This window comes from Lissotriton helveticus, chromosome 6 (genome assembly GCF_964261635.1).
Source record: "Lissotriton helveticus chromosome 6, aLisHel1.1, whole genome shotgun sequence".
NCBI lineage: Eukaryota > Metazoa > Chordata > Amphibia > Caudata > Salamandridae > Lissotriton > Lissotriton helveticus.
Window position 1 is genome coordinate 461,460,694 of NC_136067.1, and position 20,712 is coordinate 461,481,405.

A 20,712-nucleotide genomic window follows, 5' to 3' on the forward strand; every position below is an offset into this window, starting at 1 on the left:
AGCCATTACCGGAGTATGCTCCCCCAGAGGGCCGCCTACTGCAGGAGCAGGTACAGGCCAAGTTAGTCTCCCTGACTTATAAAACTCTTCTCAACAACATGCCGGTCGGACTAGTGAAACTGAAAACTGTGTGGGAATCGAACATAGGGGAGATGGACACGCTTGACTGGGAGACGGCACTGATGCATCCTGGGGAGGTGGCCATAAAATCTCGTCTCCGAACTCATTCAACTCAACATTTTACACAGAGTCTATTATGACAGACACCGTTTACACCGGATGGGGTGGGCTGCTGACCCTAGTTGCCTGAGATGTGGTCATGTCAAGGGCGACTTCTATCACACCATCTGGGAATGTGGGGCCCTCCAAAGTTACCTGGCTAGAATACTGAGAGAACTTGGAGACATACTCGAAGTGACCCTTCCACTGGACCCTAAACTAGTCTTACTGGGGATAACGAATGAGGTGGACCTGACTCACCCTGATCTCATTTTTTTAACATTACCATTAGTAGTGGCCAAGAGGGATGTGGTGAAGGAATGGGGAACCCCAAATCCTCCGAGGGTTGCGGCCTGGAGGAAAGGTATTGATATGTATATGGCGGCTGAAAGAGTTACTTTTAAAGTGAGAGGTTGCCCGAAAAAGTTCCGTAGAGTGTGGGGGAAATGGAGACGCTTCTATGGTCTGGATGGGGGGCTTTGAAGGGATAGGGGGGTTCCACGGGCTGTTATACTGTACACAGGAAGGACTTGGGGGCGGCTACTTACCGGGATGGAGGGTGGGATTTCCCATATAGATGCACTGCTTTGTTTAGTGGTATGCGTGAGTAGGGGGGAGGTGGGTGGAGGGAGGGTAGGAGGTGATGGCTATTCGGATGTGACATGCTCGTTTTGTTTTTGTTTTCCTTTTTGTTTGGAAATGCAAATAAAAATAAATAAAAAAAAAAAAGAATATTAGGAATTAACTTTCATTATACACTAGCGGGTCTTATGTCTACATGAGTGTCTGCACAATTGATCTGATCATCTTGAATAATTTAGCCAGCAACTGAACCAGTAACACAAGTTTATGAGCGAAAATAATCTCTGGTAAAATATTGAAAATCCTAATTTATGCGTTTACCATACCAATGACTAACCTAGACGTATTTACATCAATGTCACCATTTCAGATCACTCTTTATCTACTCACTTCAGTCACAGTACAAATCTGATCTGTTTATTTTTTAACCCCAACCATTAATTGTATTAGACCTCTGATTGTCTAGGCCCAGTCCCAGGAGCAGGATCAATTCAAATATTGAATTCTCTGATGCTGGGTCATTGTAAAAGTCTGAAAAATACTCTTATAGTCATTTCTTTCCATAAAATTGCTAGTCTTCCAAATACTCTGCTACAATCCTCAACTCCAATAGAGGTCATTAAGATCTCTGTAGGTTCAGTTATGTAGAAGGGTTTGTTTAGGTTACTGGGAATGGTCTATAAAGCTCTGCACAACACAGTGCAAAAACTGCTGACAGAACCCATGTAGATATTCGTCTGATAGACAATGAGGGAGAGTGCTAGTAGCCTTAATATGTGCTCTGCTTGAGGTGTCATACTACCTGAGCAGAAAGAACAATAATAAATGGAACAAAAAAATGCCCAGTGGGACCAACTCTTGTGCTGCATCTGTACCGGATGGAAAGTCTTTGAGCACACTTTTTGATAGTCGTTGGTAAGGCACAGAAATTGATTGCCAAATGCTCACAGCAGCACAAGTATCCAAATAAGTCTGACCTATAAATGCAAATCACAGACCTGAAGTTGGATTTTAATCTTGGTCAAACGACTGTGTTGGGACCATTCATTTTTTGGGAGCACCAAAGTGAGAGGTGTACCAATAGAGGAAACCACAAGGTTGCTTTTATCTTGCAGGAGACTTTAGTCAATTCATTTGTGGTGTACATAAAACTCTAAGAGGCATATTCACAGGGAGCTATCGCGGAATTAACATCACTTTATCGCAGCCATAGTCGTGATAAATTTACCAACCCATTCAAACAAGCTGGTGCAAACAGCCCACAGCACCAGTTTTCCCGCAATAGCAGCCGCAAAAAACATGACCAGAGAGGACCCCCGCAACTATCGCTAATGTGATGCAGAGTAGGCGTTCCTGTGGAAAAAGCCACGACAACACAACACCTCAACATTCACAACAACCAGACGGATTGGCAATAAGAACACAAAACACGCAATAATGCTCGTCAGCAGCAGGAAATCATCACCTGCTATGACCTGGTGTAAAGTCGGACCACAGCCTGCACCACAAAAGGGAGCCCAGCCCACAGCCACACCTGAAGACAAACAGATGCCATGGAGCAACTGAACATGCAGCACAGACACCCAAGAAGGCCACAAGACCCACCAACACCACTCCCAGGACCACCCCTCCCTGGCACCCCCGACCAAAGACATGCCACATCTGCTAAACCTAAACATGTACGAAATAATCTGCATGATGTCGCACAATCACAATTGGTGACATGCATGTGTCGTCACAGAAACGAGCATCACACATTCACTTTCGAAGCAACAAATGAAACTTTATTGAAATTAACACAGATTTGATATGAAGACACATGGCAGCTCCCCTCGGGACAATCCGTAGATCACAGCCTGCAAGACAAAAAACATGATGAGAAGGTGTGTCCTATGCACATCAAAGGACAGAGAGAGAGCAAAGGAGAGAGAGAGAAGAAGACAGGGGGGAGAGAGAGAGAGAAGAAGAGAGGGAGAGAGAGAGAGAGAAAGAGAGAGAGAAGAAGATAGGGAGAGAGAGAGAGAGAGAAGAAGAAGAGATGGAGAGAGAGAGAGAGAGAGAGAGAGAGAGAGAAGAAGAGAGGAGGAGAGAGAGAGAGTGCTGCCCCAGCGCACCCAGGCCACACTACTCACCTGCTGCCACCGGTGTGTCTCCAGCCACTTGCTGGTATGTATAGCAGTACACCAGGTCACACATCAGAGTCAGAGCCGTCATCTGAAACAGAGTCCAGATACATGACTGGCACAGTACACACACCTGCACAAGACAACGTCACCTGGCTGCCCATGCACACCCAGGCAGAGGCATCCCAGCCCCTCCCGCCTCCCATCGGAGAATGCCTGACCATGCACATCCGCGCCTCACTGTTCACCTTCCGTCACTGGCGTGTAGACAGCCGGTCCCACCACTTGCCGCTGCAAGCCACAAGCCCACGCCCCGTGGACATGGCACCCTCCACACCATGCAGCCACGCTGCGAAGGCCACCAGGTCTCACGTCTGGTGCTGGTTCTTGATTACACCATGACATTGGACATACCAAGGCAACCAGCACCATCGCTGCCTTCACCGGCACTCAGCCCAATAGATGCCACTAACTCTGTGATCCCAGAAGCGAGGCCACGTGGCGGTAGGTCCACGCAGCACGATAGCTCGGTCTACACTGCGGTCCAGCAAGCACACAAATCTTGAGCAGTCCGGACTGCCGGTACGGGGCATCATTGCAGGCTGCACACCCGCTCAGCAGCTTAAGGTGCCAATGACTCAGTGCACCCAAAGTCACCATTCCGTGGCGGGTGCATGTGCCGTCCGCAATGCAGTGTGTGCCACAAACCCTGTTCAACCCCAGTCACCGTCCCATGGTGGGTTGTCTGTGCCGTCCGCAATGCAGCATGTGCCACAAACTCTGTTCAACCCCAGTAAACACCACACGGTGGCATGCGTTGTACCAGCGCAGGACCTGCAACAGTGACTCGGGGGCTCTGAGTGTGGTTCAGTCCATGTCCGGACAAGAAAGTGGCTGATGCGTGTGTCCCTGTTGTGGTGTCCACGGGACCCATAACACAAAGGGCTATGAAGCACCCTCTGACTGGCATCCCACAGGATGAGCATCATTGACGCGATGGGAAATCACTGACCCTACATTCATCCACACATACATACATGAATGATGAAAGACATGACACGGCAGTGCGTCACTGGATGTTTATTGCACTTCCAGTGCAGTTCTGCAGCTGTTGCAGTACAGGGCAATGCCAAGCACACTACACAAAATGGGCCTGTGGAGGGCCAGCCAGAGTCCATCCGGGGAGGACAAGTACTGCGGAAGAGGTCGCCATGTCATTGGTCATCAAACAGAATGTGGCAGTCCATGTTGTAGTCCAAGGTGAGTGCATCTGTGTGAATAGGGGGTCAGTGGAAGGTCATGAGGCCATGTGCAGGACCAAGCAGAAACAGGCCAGGTGGTGGAAATGAATGCTACTGAGTCCTTCTGATCACAGGCATATCCACGTCCTCGTCCCCGTATGTGTGCTCTGCTCAGCCTGGGGGTGTTGTTTGTTCCGGCTGCCGCACTGTGTGCCACTGACACATTAGGAGCCTGAGGTGGATTGCCGGCCGCACTGTGTGCCACTGACACATCAGGTGCCGGAGTGGATATGCCTGTCACACTGGGAGGCAGAGACACACCAGGGGGTGGAGATGTGGATGGTGTGGGGCCAGCATTCATCATCGCCACGCCTTGTGGCAGCAATGCCATGATGAGGAACTGCAGGGCATGGTAGATCCCAGCTACATTCCGCTGATGTGAAGCGGTGGCTGCCATCCTTTCTGCCTCCATCCGCACCATGTACTCCATGAGCCTCCGCATGTGGGCCAGCTCACTGCTGGTTTAGCTGGAGCCACTCTGAGTGGACAGGTGTACTTCTCGTGACATCATGACTCCAGGGCTCGTTGGAGACCATGGAGCGGGCCTACACACCCAAGGATGGCGTCAAGTTTGGTTGCCATGATGCCGAAGCTTAACCGCATCTGCTCCTCTGACTCCTTCTGGCACTCCAGCACACGGCGTTGAAAGGCCATGTGTTGTTCCTGGGGGTGTTCCTTTGTCCCATCGCAGGTTTTTTGGTGTTGTGGTTTGTGTTTTTGTCTCCATCGCGGTGGTTGTATCGCGGACATTGTCCATGGTTTCGGCAGACTATCGCATGCTACCGCCGCGTTATGAATTCCACATTGCCACAGGGTTATTTTCCCATGATAGGCTGCGATGTTGAAAGTTACATTACGCAACTCTTGCACTAGTTATCACACGTTCTTGTGAATATAACCCTTAGTGAGGTAGGCTTGGTGAATACATTATATTTTTATAGGATTCCTTGTATAATTATCTTAAAATAGAAATGCATTTTACGTAGCAGCCAGAGTCTACAGCATATTGTGAAGGGTCTTGATCTTGACTCTCAGGGATTGGGGAAGCACATTCATTGAAGATTGTGAAAGAGGAAATGGAAATATAATATTGAGAAACCATACGTGTATTTAATTTAAGTATATTAGGCAATTAATTACATAGAAAAATACGAGGAAAAATAAATATTTGTATAGTTGGAAAACTTCAATAGGGACTTTAATGATATGGACCTGCTGAGCTAGTTAACGAAATGATGTATATGCTCAGTGCCAAGGGCAATTGCTTGTCACTGTCCCTTCACTAAAAATATTCACCTTGGGAAAATGCAACGACGATGCCCTTGCAATTGGAAAAATACACCTGATTGTAACTATATTAAGTTATTTGTGAGACTAGAAGACATTGAAACTTAAAAATATCTTAAGTTTGTAATTTTTTCCCCTGAGCTTTTACATTTATTTATGCCTTTCTGGTAGATTTTTCCTTCAATGCTTCCAATACAATTATGCTTTACACTTTTTCCTGTCCTCTATAAGCTTTCCTCCCATTCTTGGTTACTACATCTCGCACGATTCAATCAATCAATCAATCAATCAAGTCATTTATAGAGCGCACTACTCACCCGTAGGGTCTCAAGGCGCTAGGTGGGGGGGGGGGTGCCGTTACTGCTCGAACAGCCAGGTCTTGAGCTTCTTCCTGAAGGAGAGGTGGTCTTGGGTCAGGCGCAGGTCGGTCGGGAGTGAGTTCCAGGTCTTGGCGGCCAGGTAGGAGAAGGACCTTCCTCCTGTTGTCGCTCTTCGGATGCGGGGGACGGCGGCGAGGGCGTGGCTGGTTGATCTGAGGTGGCGCTTGGGAGTGTAGAAGTTGATTCGGTTGTTGAGGTAGCTCGGGCCTTGGTCGTGTAGGGCTTTGTGCGCGTGGGTGAGGAGACGGAAGGTGATTCTTTTGTTGACGGGGAGCCAGTGCAGGTCTCTCAGATGTCCGGAGATGTGGCTGTTTCGTGGGATGTCGAGGATGAGTCTGGCTGAGGCGTTCTGGATCCGCTGGAGTCTTTTCTGGAGCTTGGCGGTGGTTCCGGCGTAGAGGGCGTTGCCGTAGTCCAGTCGGCTGGTGACGAGGGCCTGGGTCCTGGTCTCGGTGGGGATCCACCAGAAGATCTTCCGTAGCATGCGTAGGATGTTGAAGCATGACGAGGAGACGGCGTTGACTTGTCTGGTCATGGAGAGGGAGGAGTCCAGGATGAAGCCCAGGTTGCGTGCGTGGTCCGTCGGTTTGGGTGCGGTTCCCAGGGCGAGGGGCCACCAGGAGTCGTCCCAGGCGGAGGGCGAGGAGCCCAGGATGAGGACCTCCGTCTTGTCTGAGTTCAGTTTCAGGCAGCTGGTCGTCATCCATTCGGCTACATCTCTCATCCCTTCGTGCAGGTTGGCTCTGGCGGCGGCGGGGTCGTTGGTCAGGGAGAGGATCAGCTGGGTGTCGTCGGCGTAGGAGATTATGTTGAGGTTGTGTTGGCGTGCGATGGCCGCGAGGGGGCTCATGTAGACGTTGAAGAGGGTGGGGCTCAGCGAGGATCCTTGAGGGACGCCGCAGATGACTTCGGTGGCCTCTGACTTGTACGGTGGTAGGCGGACTGTCTGTGTTCTTCCGTTAAGGAAGGAGGTGATCCATTTCAGTGCCTTCTCCTGGATTCCGATGTTGCCGAGGCGCTGTACTAGGGTGCGGTGGCAGACAGTGTCGAAGGCCGCGGAGAGGTCCAAGAGGATGAGGGCCGCTGTTTCTCCGTTGTCCATCAGGGTTCGGATGTCATCGGTGGCAGCGATGAGGGCGGTCTCGGTGCTGTGGTTGGCTCGGAAGCCAGACTGTGAGGGGTCGAGGGATCCATTCATCTCGAGGAAGGCGGCCAGCTGTTTGTTGACGGTCTTCTCGATGACTTTGGCCGGGAACGGGAGGAGCGAGATGGGACGGTAATTCTTGAGTTCGGTGGGGTCTGCTGTGGGTTTCTTGAGAAGAGCGCTGAGTTCTGCGTGCTTCCAGCTCTCCGGGAAGGTGGCGGGTCGAAGGAGGTGTTGATAATGTCCCGCAGGTGGGGTGCGATGACAGCGTCGGCCTTGTTGAAGATGTGGTGAGGGCAGGGGTCAGTCGGAGATCCGGAGTGGACGGAGTTCATTGTGCGGATGGTGTCTTCGGTGCTGATCGGAGTCCAGGTGCGGAGGGTGGTGGTGGGTGGCGTTGTTGCGGTTGTGGCGTGCGTTGGTTGGATGCTGAAGCTGTTGTGTATGTCCGTGATCTTGTTGTGGAAGTAGGACGCGAGGGAGTTGCAGAGGTCTTGCGACGGGGTGATGTCATTGTTTCCGGCGTTGGGGTTGGAGAGCTCTTTCACGATGTTGAAGAGTTCCTTGCAGTTGTGTGCATTGTTGTCCAGCCGGTCCTTGTATGTATTTTTCTTGGTGGCGCGGATCAGTTGGTGGTGTTTCCGGGTGGCGAGCTTGAGGGTGGTCATGTTGTCCGTAGTTGGTTCCCTTCTCCATACTTTCTCGAGGGCTCGGCAGTTCTTCTTGGAGCTCTTGAGTTCGTCGGTGAACCATGGGGTTTTTCTGCTGCCGGGTCTGCTGGGCGGGGACCTCAGAGGGGCGAGTTCGTCCGCGCAGTTGTTGATCCACTTCGTGAGGTTGTCGGCGGCCTGGCTGGGGTTCGCTGAGCTGGCGGGAGGGTGCTGGCTCAGGGAAGCGGTGAGCTGGTCGGCTGTGATCTTGTTCCAGCTTCTTCGGGCAACCTGTTGCTGGTGTTGGTGGATCGTCGTTCTTTTGAAGGTGAAGTGGACGCAGCTGTGGTCCGTCCAGTGGAGTCCTGTTGCGTGGCTGAAGGTGACGTCTTTGCTGGATGAGAAGACGGCGTCGAGTGTGTGTCCGGCGAGGTGGGTGGGGGTGGTCACCAGTTGCTTGAGTCCGAGGTTGGCGAGGTTGTCGAGCAGGGTGCTGGTGTTGCGGTCGCTGTTGTTCTCGAGGTGGAAGTTGAGGTCCCCCAGGAGGATGTAGTCAGCGGAGGGGAGGGCATGCGGGCTGATGAAGTCGGCAATGTCCTCGCTGAATCGTGTGCGTGGACCCGGGGGTCGGTAGATCAGGGTGCCTCTGAGGGTGGTCTTCGGGTCGGTGTGGATCTGGAAGTGCAGGTGTTCGGCGGTGGTTAGGGTGTCGTCGGTGGTGGTCGTGATGCGGATGGTGTCTCTGTGGATGATGGCGATGCCTCCTCCCGTCTGGTTGGCGGGGCGGTCCCTCCGTGTGATCTTGTAGCCCTCTGGGATGGCGATGGCGATGTCGGGCGCTGAGGAGGCGTTCATCCAGGTCTCTGTGAGGAAGGCGACGTCAGGGGCGGTGTTGTCGAGGAGGTTCCAGAGTTCTACGGCGTGTCTGTGGACGGAGCGGGTGTTGAGCAGGATGCACTTGAGGTGGTTGCTGCTGGTGTTCGGCCTGGCGAGTGCTGGTGCAGGGTAGGTCCGGATGCAGGTAAACTTGCAGGCGTGGCAGCTGAAGGGTCCGTGGGTGTGCCTCGGGGAGGCGCGGTGACATCTCGGGATGGCGCCGGAGTTGAGTGCGATGAGGTCGGCGGCGCTGTAGGCTCGTCGGGTCGGCTTCCGTCGGTGGGGGCCAGGGGTCCTGGCACTGGGCGCGGTCCAGGCACGGACGGGCGCAGACGGGCTTACCTTTGGCGCGCCTTTGGCGCACAATCGGCGCGCCCGTTGCGCGTCAACGCTGCGCGTTCGCACGGTCGCCGTATATGGCGAAGTGCGCGGGTGGGCGGAGCAGCTGGGAGGCGGGAGCGGGGAGGGAACAGAAGGAAAAAAGGGGCGGGGTCAGCAGTGGTGGCGGGAAGCGGGGAGCGGGGAGGGACGACGGAGGGCGGCAAAACAGGAAATACAGCGGGAGAAGCACAATAATAACAATACAGCGGGGGAAACAGCAATACTGGCAAATACAGCGGGAGAAAGCACAATAATAGCAAATACAGCGGGGGAAACAGCAATACTGGCAAATACAGCGGGAGAAAGCACAATAATAGCAAATACAGCGGGGGAAACAGCAATACTGGCAAATACAGCGGGAGAAAGCACAATAATAGCAAATACAGCGGGGGAAACAACAGTTAAGACAATACCAATTCTATTTAGGCAATACAGTAGATACACCAGGGGCACAAGGAGGGGAGCGCCGATCACGGACCACGCCGCTCGGAGGAGGGGGCGTGGTCACGAGGCGGCAGTCGGGCAGCAAGGCACAGTGGAGGGGGAAGCGCACGCAGCAGCTGGTGGCCGTGCGGCGCGGGAGCGTCCTAGGACTAGGACACACTCACCTGCGTCGCACGGTCGCCATATATGGCCAAGTGCGCGGGTGGGCGGAGCAGCTGGGAGGCGGGAGCGGGGAGGGAACAGAAGGAAAATAGGGGCGGGGTCAGCAGTGGTGGCGTGAAGCGGGGAGCGGGGAGGGACGACGGAGGGCGGCAAAACAGGAAATACAGCGGGAGAAGCACAATAATAACAATACAGCGGGGGAAACAGCAATACTGGCAAATACAGCGGGAGAAAGCACAATAATAGCAAATACAGCGGGGGAAACAGCAATACTGGCAAATACAGCGGGAGAAAGCACAATAATAGCAAATACAGCGGGGGAAACAGCAATACTGGCAAATACAGCGGGAGAAAGCACAATAATAGCAAATACAGCGGGGGAAACAACAGTTAAGACAATACCAATTCTATTTAGGCAATACAGTAGATACACCATGGGCACAAGGAGGGGAGCGCCGATCACGGACCACGCCGCTCGGAGGAGGGGGCGTGGTCACGAGGCGGCAGTCGGGCAGCAAGGCACAGTGGAGGGGGAAGCGCACGCAGCAGCTGGTGGCCGTGCGGCGCGGGAGCGTCCTAGGACTAGGTTCATGTTCACTTTCTCTCCTCTAGGCTTCCCTCCACTACCTTTATTCAGATTCATGTGTCAACATGGACCAATCTGTATGTAACCAACCTAACTAACTTATCGTTGTTATTGCGATGCGCATATTCAATTGATAAATAGTTTGTCTTCTGTCCAGTTCCATGTAAGGTGAAGCATGTCTTCTCTTGTTTCGTGCATAGTACGCCAATACCTCAGGTTTCAGTGCGCTGTATAAAAATGCAAAAATAAATAAACCCACAAATAAATAAATACAATTAAATTACGTTATTTTTAGTTTCTGTAAAAAAACAAAAATTGATAATATGTAAGTTACTTCTAACAGTTGATCTGCAGTGCCTGGAAAATCATTAGGTGATTTTCAAGCATATTGAAAATATGCCCAAAAAAATGTCCGTCTGCTCGGCTACTCGGCTACTCGGCTACTCGGCTGCCTGACTTGACTGGTGGTGTAAAAAGCTTAAAAAAAACAAAAAACTGAGTTTTCCCTCAGAGTACACAGTATAATGAGAATGGGGTCTCTATGGAAAACCAGAGAGAGTCATTTGCAGAAACTAAACAGTGGCTCAAGAAAGCTACTGGTGGGGGTCACAATCGAAATTTATTTTTCATGTACCACGTGTTTTACAAACGTGTCTAAAGCATCTAAGGCAGCAATCAAGTGTCCAGATACATGGCAAGAGGAGACGGCGACAAAAGGAGCTTCTGAAGGTAGCAAACTCAACCCACGTAGCTTATATAATCCCAAAGCATATGTACAAGTATATGTACAAGTACATGACCAACATACAGCACGGAATATAACTAAAGTGGCTCATCTAGGGAGCAAAGCAGCCACGCTACCACCAATGCAGACGATAGTAGCAGGGCAGATTAACCGAATAAACGGCGAGAGGAGAAACAGAAAATGGATGACATGGGTACAGGGAGGGGACAGATTGATCAGAATGGTCAGAAGGAGTTAACGGAGCAAAGTTTGGCACATGCCCTACTATTCTCCCAGCCAGACACCATGGACACCCTGAATACCCTGAATGCCAAAAGTATCCAAGAAACCGAACTTAACGAGAGTGTACAAGATGTACAAGCACTGTACAATGCACAGAGAGTAAAACCAACGCAGTGGAAACCTGAGACTAGAGGAGCCAAAGCTAAGGAAGTAAAAGGCAAAGTTCAAGAGCAAGAGCAAGATAAAGAAAAAGATAGAGAGAAAGACAAGGTAAAGGAGAATGAGAAGGAGAAAAGTAACAAAAGGGGTCCAGAAAAAGAAAAAGAAAAAATTAAAGGTAAAAATAAAGATACAGATAAAATCATGATTAATGGTGACAAAAAGGAAGACTATGAAAAAATCAAGAAGGATTCGCACAAAGATAAAAATACAGTGAAAGCTAAAGGTATGGAACAAGAGAAAAGGAAGGAAAAAGGCAAAGGAGAAGGAGAAGGATTTTAAAGAGACCAAAGAGATGGAATTAATGTTAAAAAAAGCAAAACGGTTACAAACCATCAAAAACTTGAAAGCAAATGCGAAATCAACAGGTCTGATATCTACATCGCAGCCTAGTATTTGCAATATTTTTAGCCCACTACCCAAAGAAGAGGTGCATAAAGATACAAATAGTCGGGGGGCTGTGCAGGACCTAATGACACAGACACAGAGTGAGGCTGACAAAGGAATAGGTGGTCCTGAAACCAGCGCCTCTATAATTCAAAATCCCACCCGGGGAAAAACACTACAGTGGGAAAGTGATTCACGCTCACAGGAATCGGATGCAGACATATACGAAACTGGCATCTCAACTTCTAGTGAGGTAAGCAATGCTAGCAAAGGCCAAGACCAAGGTGCATCAGCCCCGGAAATGTCAGACCCTTCAGATGTAAGGAAGACGAGCGACCCTGGACAAGGGATCACCCCAAGGAAAAGACTCGAGAAAAAGAAGGATAAGGAATAAAAGGCTAAACAAATTAGCATTCGAAGAAACCACCGATCAAGGGAGTAATTCAGAAGAAATCAGCACACGAAAAAACTCAACTCCTAAAAAAACTAAGGTATTAGAACCTGACCAGGAAAGTGGGGAAAGTGGGTAGGAGTCAAAGGGGAACGACTCCCAACAAGAAGGAACAGGAAAAGCGGTGAGCCATCTCTGAAGGATATATTAAGCTCCATGAGTCAATTCCATAAAGATGTTAAATTGGATAGCCACAAGAATCACATCGCCATACAAAAACTACAAGGTGCATTAATAAAGTGGGCAGCACTTGTCTGGAGATATCAGAAAGGATGGTGTCAGTAGAAACACGAACTGACCATCTAGAGAAGGATGTCACATGTCTTCAAAACCAAGAAAAAATTCAAGAAGGAATTATAAAGGATCTACTGATAAAGGTCGAGGACCAGGAGAACAGAGCGAGGAGGAACAACCTGCGCTTCCTGGGGCTCCCGGAAGGCGCCGAGGGCAATGACCCAAGGGGATACGTGACTAAACTCCTTAAATCAGCCCTTCCCGAATTGCAATCATGGGAACTAGATAGAGAAGTTCAGCGAGCCCACCGCTTTCCCCTAACACAACCTAAACGAACACAGAATCAACCTAAATATCCCAGGGCAATGCTAGTGTATTTTGGGAACTTTCTACTGTGGGAAACTATCTACGACCTTGCCCGACCTACAAGCAAGGGAGAATATAATGGCTCCATATTTTTTGTTAGGCCAGACTTTGCCCACACGACCGTAGAAAGGAGGTGGAGAATGCGGCAGTTATTTACTCCCTTCGAACAAATTGGCGCAAAAGTATTCTTACAAAACCCTGCTCGATTGAAAATAATTTTTAGGGGAAACACCCGCAGCTTCACAAGTGAAATTCAGGCGGAAAATTATCTGAAAGAAATCACAGGGACTGTAAAAAGAAATACAAGAGAATGATCAAGTAATTGCAGATAAAACTTTTACCACAATGGGGATCGGACCATAAGTACAATTTAAAGAACATTATGGGGCTATAGAATAAAGAAGAAAAAAGAAACAACACAAAGAAAAAGGCTAAAGATGGGGAGAATATTACCAATTATCTATCACATATGATGTAATATATGATAATCTGTATAACTGTAGAAAAACACTTGTTGTCATAGATTTTCTCCCTACTCAGCTCCAATATTCACGCAGGGACAGGGAGGGGGGGGGGTGTACTGAGGGGCACTAATCAGGCGGGCGCCCACACCTGGATCTCATCGGACCCAGGACGCCTCAATGGGTGGTAAGGGGGGAAAGGAGGGAGGCGAGGAGGGTTGCAGGGGGGGAACAGGACTCATTATTTCTACAAAGTACACATGAATTTTACAGAGAGTAGCAAGAAAGAAAAACTTAGAATAACAGGGTGCTTTTGGAGATGGAATATAACTCAGCTAGAGGATACGAGAAATCTTGATGGCTAAGATCAGCATACTGTCAATGAATATTTGTGGCCTTAACGATTTAAAAAAGAGACAGAAAGTTGCGGAGGGACTTAAGGTATCTGGAGCAAACATTGTTTGTCTTCAGGAGAGGCACATTGAGGGGTCTCAGCAATACCTACTAAAAACACTAGGATATCGACTCATAGTAGCCTCAACGCAAGGGACACGTACCAGGGAAGTTGCTATCCTAACAAAGGGTGGGGGGGCTACAATTTCCAAGGGCTATAGCGGATACATTAGGACGATTTGCAATAGCAGAATGCCACTACAACAATGGGGAAGGCAAGTTATCAATATGCACTATATATCGTAATGTTAGTGATGACCCGGATGTTTTGAATAATGTCTCTAATGAATTAACACATTGGCCTCTTCCCTTGATTTTATGTGGAGACTTAAATATACATCTGCTTAGCGAATGGTCCATAGATCCAGGGTTTATATTTCAGGGAAGAAAGCGAAAAGTTTTCCAAGCTTTAAAAGATATGTGTATGCTACATGGTTTTATTGACGGTTGGTCAATGAAACATCCAGGGGATCCTGGTTACACCTATTATTCACACCCACACTCAAGGCATGTAAGATTAGATTATATGTTAATGTATAATTCCTTTCAGAATAACATGTCAAATCGACAGATTACCTAGAATTTTATCAGACCATAACCCGCTGGAGATTAGCCTCATGGTTGTCCCCGAGAGACCCAACATAAACACATGGACATTTGAAAGGGCATTATTGAACAATGATGCATATTGTCAACATATGAGAACCTGGATCTCTGCTTTTTTAGAGGATAACGTGGGATCTACCTCGATCGACATGGTGTGGGATGCACTGAAGGCCTGTGTCAGAGGTGAAACAATGAAATTCTCCTTTAAATATAACAAAGCAGAAAAACAAAAAATGGCACTACTAGAACAAAATCTAAGACGAGTAAGGGAGGAATTGATTAAAGCGGTACAGGAAGGAATGCCGACAGAAAGCGAGGTATGCAGGGTAGCAAGCGCTAAAAACTACATTTCTGAAGTATTAGTTGGAAGAGCAGTCGCTAGAGCCAGCATCCACAGGGAAAAAACATATGAGTTAAGTGAAAAAGTGGGACATCAATTAGCCATTAGAACTCGAGAAGAGATCTCATTTGCACTAATAAAAGAAATCAGAGATCCAGATTTGGGCTTAAGATTTGAACCCGCAGAAATAAGAACTGCCTTCCAAGGGTTTTATAGAAAACTATATCACGAAGAAGCTACAGAATGTGGCGACCCCCAAATATATCTGGATCCACTCACTCCCGACCACCTGGGAACAGAAGATCAAGAGCTTTTAGATGGTCCAATCTCCTGGGAGGAAATATTACTAGCATTAAAATCCCTGGCTAACGGGAAAGCGGCGGGTATGGATGGGATTCCAACCAAATTTTATACTAAATTCGCTCTACAACTTAGAACCATCATGACAGCATTGTTTCAGCATATTTTTCAGGGGGGGGACCCACCAAGGTCCTGGTCACTGGCTAAAATAATTGTTTTTCCTAAAAAAAACAAGGATGTCAAGGAAATGGGCTCTTATCGTCCCATTACCTTGATCAATGCGGACTCGAAAATGTATTCAAAACTACTGGCAGCACGGCTGGCACCCATTATACATAAAATAATTTCAGAACGACAACACGGGTTCATTCCCAGACGATCAACAATCGATCACATACAAAGAGTTATTTCTCTTTTTGATTACACAGGAGTGACAGGAGACCCTATGGCGCTTATACTGCTAGACGCAGAGAAGGCGTTCGATAGAGTCTCCTGGAAATTCCTGTGGGCAGCCATGTCAAACTGTGGGATCGGAGAGAAATATATAACAGCAATCAAACGGCTTTATGTAAAACCTAGTGCCTGTGTTTTGATTAATGGGGTACTCTCTGAAAGCTTTGCCATCACAAGGGGTACAAGACAGGGGTGTCCCCGCTCACCCCTCTTGTTTGCAATTTATATTGACACATTTATACATAGACTTGAAAATATTGCCTTAATCCGCCCAATCCAAGTACGAGATTTAGAAACAAAATGCCTGGCAAATGAAGATGATATAGCCATTATTACAGGAGACCCTAACAACGCCATAAAATGGATAGAAAAAGAAGCCCATGACTTTGGTAGAGTTTCAGGATATAAACTGAACTCTAGCAAAACTCAGATAGTGCTCAATAATAAAATCACGATGAGGGATCCGAGGGTAACTGATAAGGCGTCATATTTAGGGGTTAGTATTAGCGCTAAAATTGAAAATATCGTTGATGATAATATTGAGCCCCTCATACACCATACCAAGAAGGAACTGCTTCGGCTACATAATTTACATCTGACTATTGGGGGTGGACCTAATGTTGTAAAGATGCTATTTTTTCCTAAGTTTTGATATTTCTTCCGTTCAATATGTCTAGAATTTTCCCCACTAGTTTTAAAAAATATAGACACTATGTTTTCACGGTTTGTGTGGGGATATAATAGACCACGTAGAGCAATTAGATGGATCACCTTACCTAGAGAACGAGGTGGATGGTCACTCCCCAATTTTAAACTATATTATTGGGCTACAGTGCTAAAATATAGTGTAAGTCTATTAATCGACAACCCGGATGGCCGCAACATACCCACTCCTCAAGAACTGATCCTGGGGGATGGGAGCGCTGGCTGTCTGTGGCAACATGTAAATGATGACTATTTCAAAACAGTGAAATTTAAGACCATTTCCAGTGTTGTTAAAGTATAGGGTAACGTTAAAAAACTAGTAGGCTTAGGTCGGTATTCCTTCTTCACCCCACTGTCACAGAATATGGACCTTCCAGAAATATTCCGGGATGTATGTATGCTGAGATGGACTGAATCAGGGGTTAGACAGCTCGGGTGTTTTTTTTCAGTAAACAGATTTAAATCATTTGATGAATTAAAATCAGATTTTAGTATGACGAATAGGGATTTTTTAAAATTTCTTCAGGTAAGGGACTTTATATAAAAGAAAGCGGGTGGTCGTATCAGATTTCAACCTTGCCTCATTATAGATAAACTGAGATTAGCAAAAACACCAAGAATTGGTGAAATATATACAGGGTTGAATTTACTGTAACCAGATGATATGGACAAACACGAGGCGGCATGGCAGACTAGACTCGATGTGATTCCTCAAACAGCGCTCGACGCCTACGAAATGTCACGTACATGCTTAATGTCGATGAAACTCCAGGCACAGTTCTATAAGACATTTTTTTCTTTTTACTATACTCCTTACAAAATTGCAAAATGGGGGCCTGGGAAAGGTACAATCTGTCCACGATGCGCACACCCCGCGGCGGACTTAGTTCATATGTTCGCTTCATGCCCTATACTAGCAAAAGTATTAGCAGAAATTTCAGACTTTCTCTCTGTTATAGCACACTATAGGGTTTCCATTACAACTGAAGAAGTCATGTTGGGTACATCTAACATCACTCGACCAATACAAATACAAGGGCTGATTTTTGTAGCTATGGCCGTCTTCAGGCTATGCGCGGCATCAGCATGGATAGACCCGATACCACCGTCATTTTTACAATGGAGAGCAAGGCTGCTTGCGACCTGCAGCTTGGAGGTTGCAATCTATAAAAATAAAGGGAGGGATAAGAGGAATAGGGGTATGAAGTTCTGGGCGCCACTGCTAGCTTGGATTCAAAAGGAATGATTGTAGGAGGAATAGATGCCGGCTGTTTGTTGCAAGCATGATATTGTTCTCCCTGTTTGCTTTTTCTTTCTTAAAACTGATTATGCTCAAGAATATTTTTTCCGTAATAAAAATGATGTTTACCTGTTCTCCGGGGGAGGGGAGGGGAGGGGAATGTGTGTAATAAATGTGAAATTCAAATAAAAATTGTTTTAAAAAAAAAGAAAATATGCGAAAAAGAGGGAAAAAAATGACATGTCCTGTTATTTGTAGGCTAAAGGAATAACGATTGATAGGTGTCAAATTGTTTTGAATGGCGAATTTTGAAAATACGTTTTTACGAAAATAATGTTTGAACATACACCCCGCTCAGTGCCTGATCCTACATAAATGGGAATGTATGATAAATGGACACTTTTCACTAGTGTTATATATAAGAAAACATCAGATAGTGACGATACTTGCATTTCCCTCTGTCTCTGTTAACTTACGTTGTTAATTTACGGACCAAATAGTTACTTGTTTCACAAAGCAAAGAAAATAGCATTGTTTTTAAGTTATTCTTTGTATATGTACTATCATTAATTCCTTACATCACTGTTCACTTTCAGATGTGAGGTTGGAACTGACAACTGGATTCAGTGCAATGATGCTCCTGTGAAGGTTTGCAAGTATCCTGTCACTGGACTTTATGAGGGAAGATCATACATATTCCGTGTCAGAGCAGTCAATAAAGCTGGAGTGAGCAGGCCTTCTAGAGTCTCGGTGGCAGTAGCTGCTCTTGACCCCGCAGATCTGGCTAGAATGCAGAGTAAGTATTCAATCATTATAATAAAGATTTTTTGGGGGGAGATAAACTAGGGACTGACAGTTTTCTTGATTCCCTAGATTCTTTGTTTCTTCTTCTTTCTTGAGGGATAGGGTGACATTTCTGTCACCTTCAGAATGACGTTTGGAATCTGTATAAATCTGAAGGCTCCACTCGCATTTGTTCACTATAAAAACAACCATCAAATTACAATTGCTTCCATTTAGCCATTCTGTGTTACTTTTTATGTACAATTTATGTTGTACTGGAACACAAGCTTCAGGGGAATTAATGGAGAAACACGTGGCAGGAAAAGCCACCCTATGCTATACCGTGCAAAAACCGTGAAAACAAAATTGCTTAAGACTTTTTTCATATTCAAGATTGTCATAATGTGCGAGAGGAGTTCCATTGTTCTCAATAAAATGAGGAAGTGTGGAGGGGAAATACTATATCTTAGGTCAGAATATATGCCACATTTACCTGTGGTGGTCCAAGGTTTCAATGCCTACACCCAGTAAAATAGACCTTTGCCACAAACCATGTGCCATCAACAAACTGAGGAAAGTGGAGTTAAACCAGTAGCGGCTCGTGCAGGTAAGAGTGGTGAGTGGTGAAGTAGGGTGGGGGGGACTTGACAGATGACAAAGAGTAAAAATTATTTATTTAGTTCATTTTCCCTCGACACCGTCTGCTGAGTCCCCCCCCCCCTCCCTCTCTGCCTCACCGCCCTTACCTGCACTGGCCGCTCCTGAGTTAAATACAGTTCCAAATTACACTGAGACTATCATGCTGCCAGAGGTTGGTCAGCTTTGCCCTTTGACATACAAATAGAGTGAGCAGGACAGTGCTGGCTACATTTGTATATTTTCATGATCACTTGACCATTGAGGTACTCAGAGCCCCCAGCTGTCTCACCCTCATAGAATACACCAACGACGTTGGTGGGCTGCCAATGAAAGAGTGACATAGCTGATAGTGAAGCCAATTCTCTGACAGTGGGAGATTCTCTTCGTCAAATCCTAAGGAACATACTACAGCAGTGTGCCTATAGTTACTTCAAGGCCAATGAATTACTTAATATGACACAGTGTACCAATGAACACATTAACCTCTACTTACAAAGGTAGTTTCATCAGTAAACATATTTTAATTGCCAAAAATATCATGTTGATTCCTTCCAGCATTCACAAATGTATTTGAGGCAGGTGTAAATGCATTAATTATTGGAGATTTTCCTGTCACAAGTGTGCAGGACAAGACAGCCCTGCTTACTGCCACCGATGATAAAGGGCCTCCTGGACAGCGGCAACATGGGAGCCCTCATCCTCCTGTACTTGTCAGCCACCTTTGAAACTGTTTCCCATCACATCTAGATCAACTGGCTCCACACCATTGGAATCCAAGGAGACACCCTCAAATGGATTACCAGAAGGACCCAGAGAATCTGTCTTCCACTGTTACCCTCGAAACCCAAGAAAATCATCTGTGGTGTCCCGCAAGGATCGTCCTTCAGCCCCACCATTTTTAACATGTACATGAACCCCTTGGCCAACACTGTCAGATCGTACAGACTCAACATCATCTCCCACGCCAATGACACCCAGCTCATTCTCTTGCTGCCAGAAGACCCCTCCACCACCAGAGCCAACTTCCACAGATGTATGATGGACGTCAGTTGAGGGACAACTGTCTCAAACTCATCTTGGACAAGACTGACATCCTCATCTTTGGGAACAACACCTCCCTATGGAACAACGCATGGTGGGCTACTGAACTTGGTCCATTCCCCGCTTCGACAGACCATGCCCACAAACCTCAGCATCATCTTGGACTGCAAGATATACATGAAAAAAAGGTCAACACAGTCTCATCCGCCTGATTCTACACTCTATGTATGGTTTGTAAGATCTCCAGTCCGCTCCCAGTCAACACCAGAAGGACCATCATGCAGGCCCTCATCACCAGCAGGGTGAACTACATGAATACACACTACATAGGAATCATCATACGCCTCCTGAAGAGACAACAGATAATACAGAACTCGGCAGAAAGACTCATCGTCGACCTTACCAGACCAACCCAACTCACACCCCACCTCAAGAAGCTACACTGAAGAGTTGCCAGTTCAATATGTTGACCCCCACAAACAAATCCCTGCACAACGAAGTACGAACATACATCAACAAATGCATGACCTTTTCACCAACCGACCAGATAACTACGGTCTGCGTCCCTCTTCTTCGCAGACACCCCCCGAGCAACTGAAGCATCAGCAGAGGATGCTCCTTCTCACATCTGGCGGACAAAGCCTGGAAACATCTTTCCCTATACCTAGGGACCGCCTCATTGCTCTAGCTATTCATGAAAGGACTCATGACATGGCTGTTCGAATAAACTCAGCATGAAGCAGATGGCACCTCCTGAACCTTGAGACCCTCAAAGGTGATTTGCCATGCTTTACAAATCCTTGATTGATTAATTCAAAGACAAACAGATAACCCCCAGATTTGCCGGAGGTGTGGGGGAAGAGTAGGGGCAAAATATTTGCACCCCCACATAGAAAAAAGTATGTGCTTGCGTAGTGGTTTCAATCCCCCAA

At 47.3% G+C, this 20,712-nt stretch overlaps 1 protein-coding gene across 1 annotated transcript in view; it reads left to right on the forward strand.

Moving 5' to 3' along the window:
- The window catches only part of MYOM2 (myomesin 2), a 724,606-nt gene that overhangs the window by 289,482 nt on the left and 414,412 nt on the right, over positions 1–20,712 (forward strand). The window contains exon 12 of the mRNA XM_078647923.1: positions 17,914–18,113. Coding sequence (XP_078504049.1) covers positions 17,914–18,113 — 200 coding nt within the window. The remainder of the gene's footprint in view (positions 1–17,913; positions 18,114–20,712) is intronic.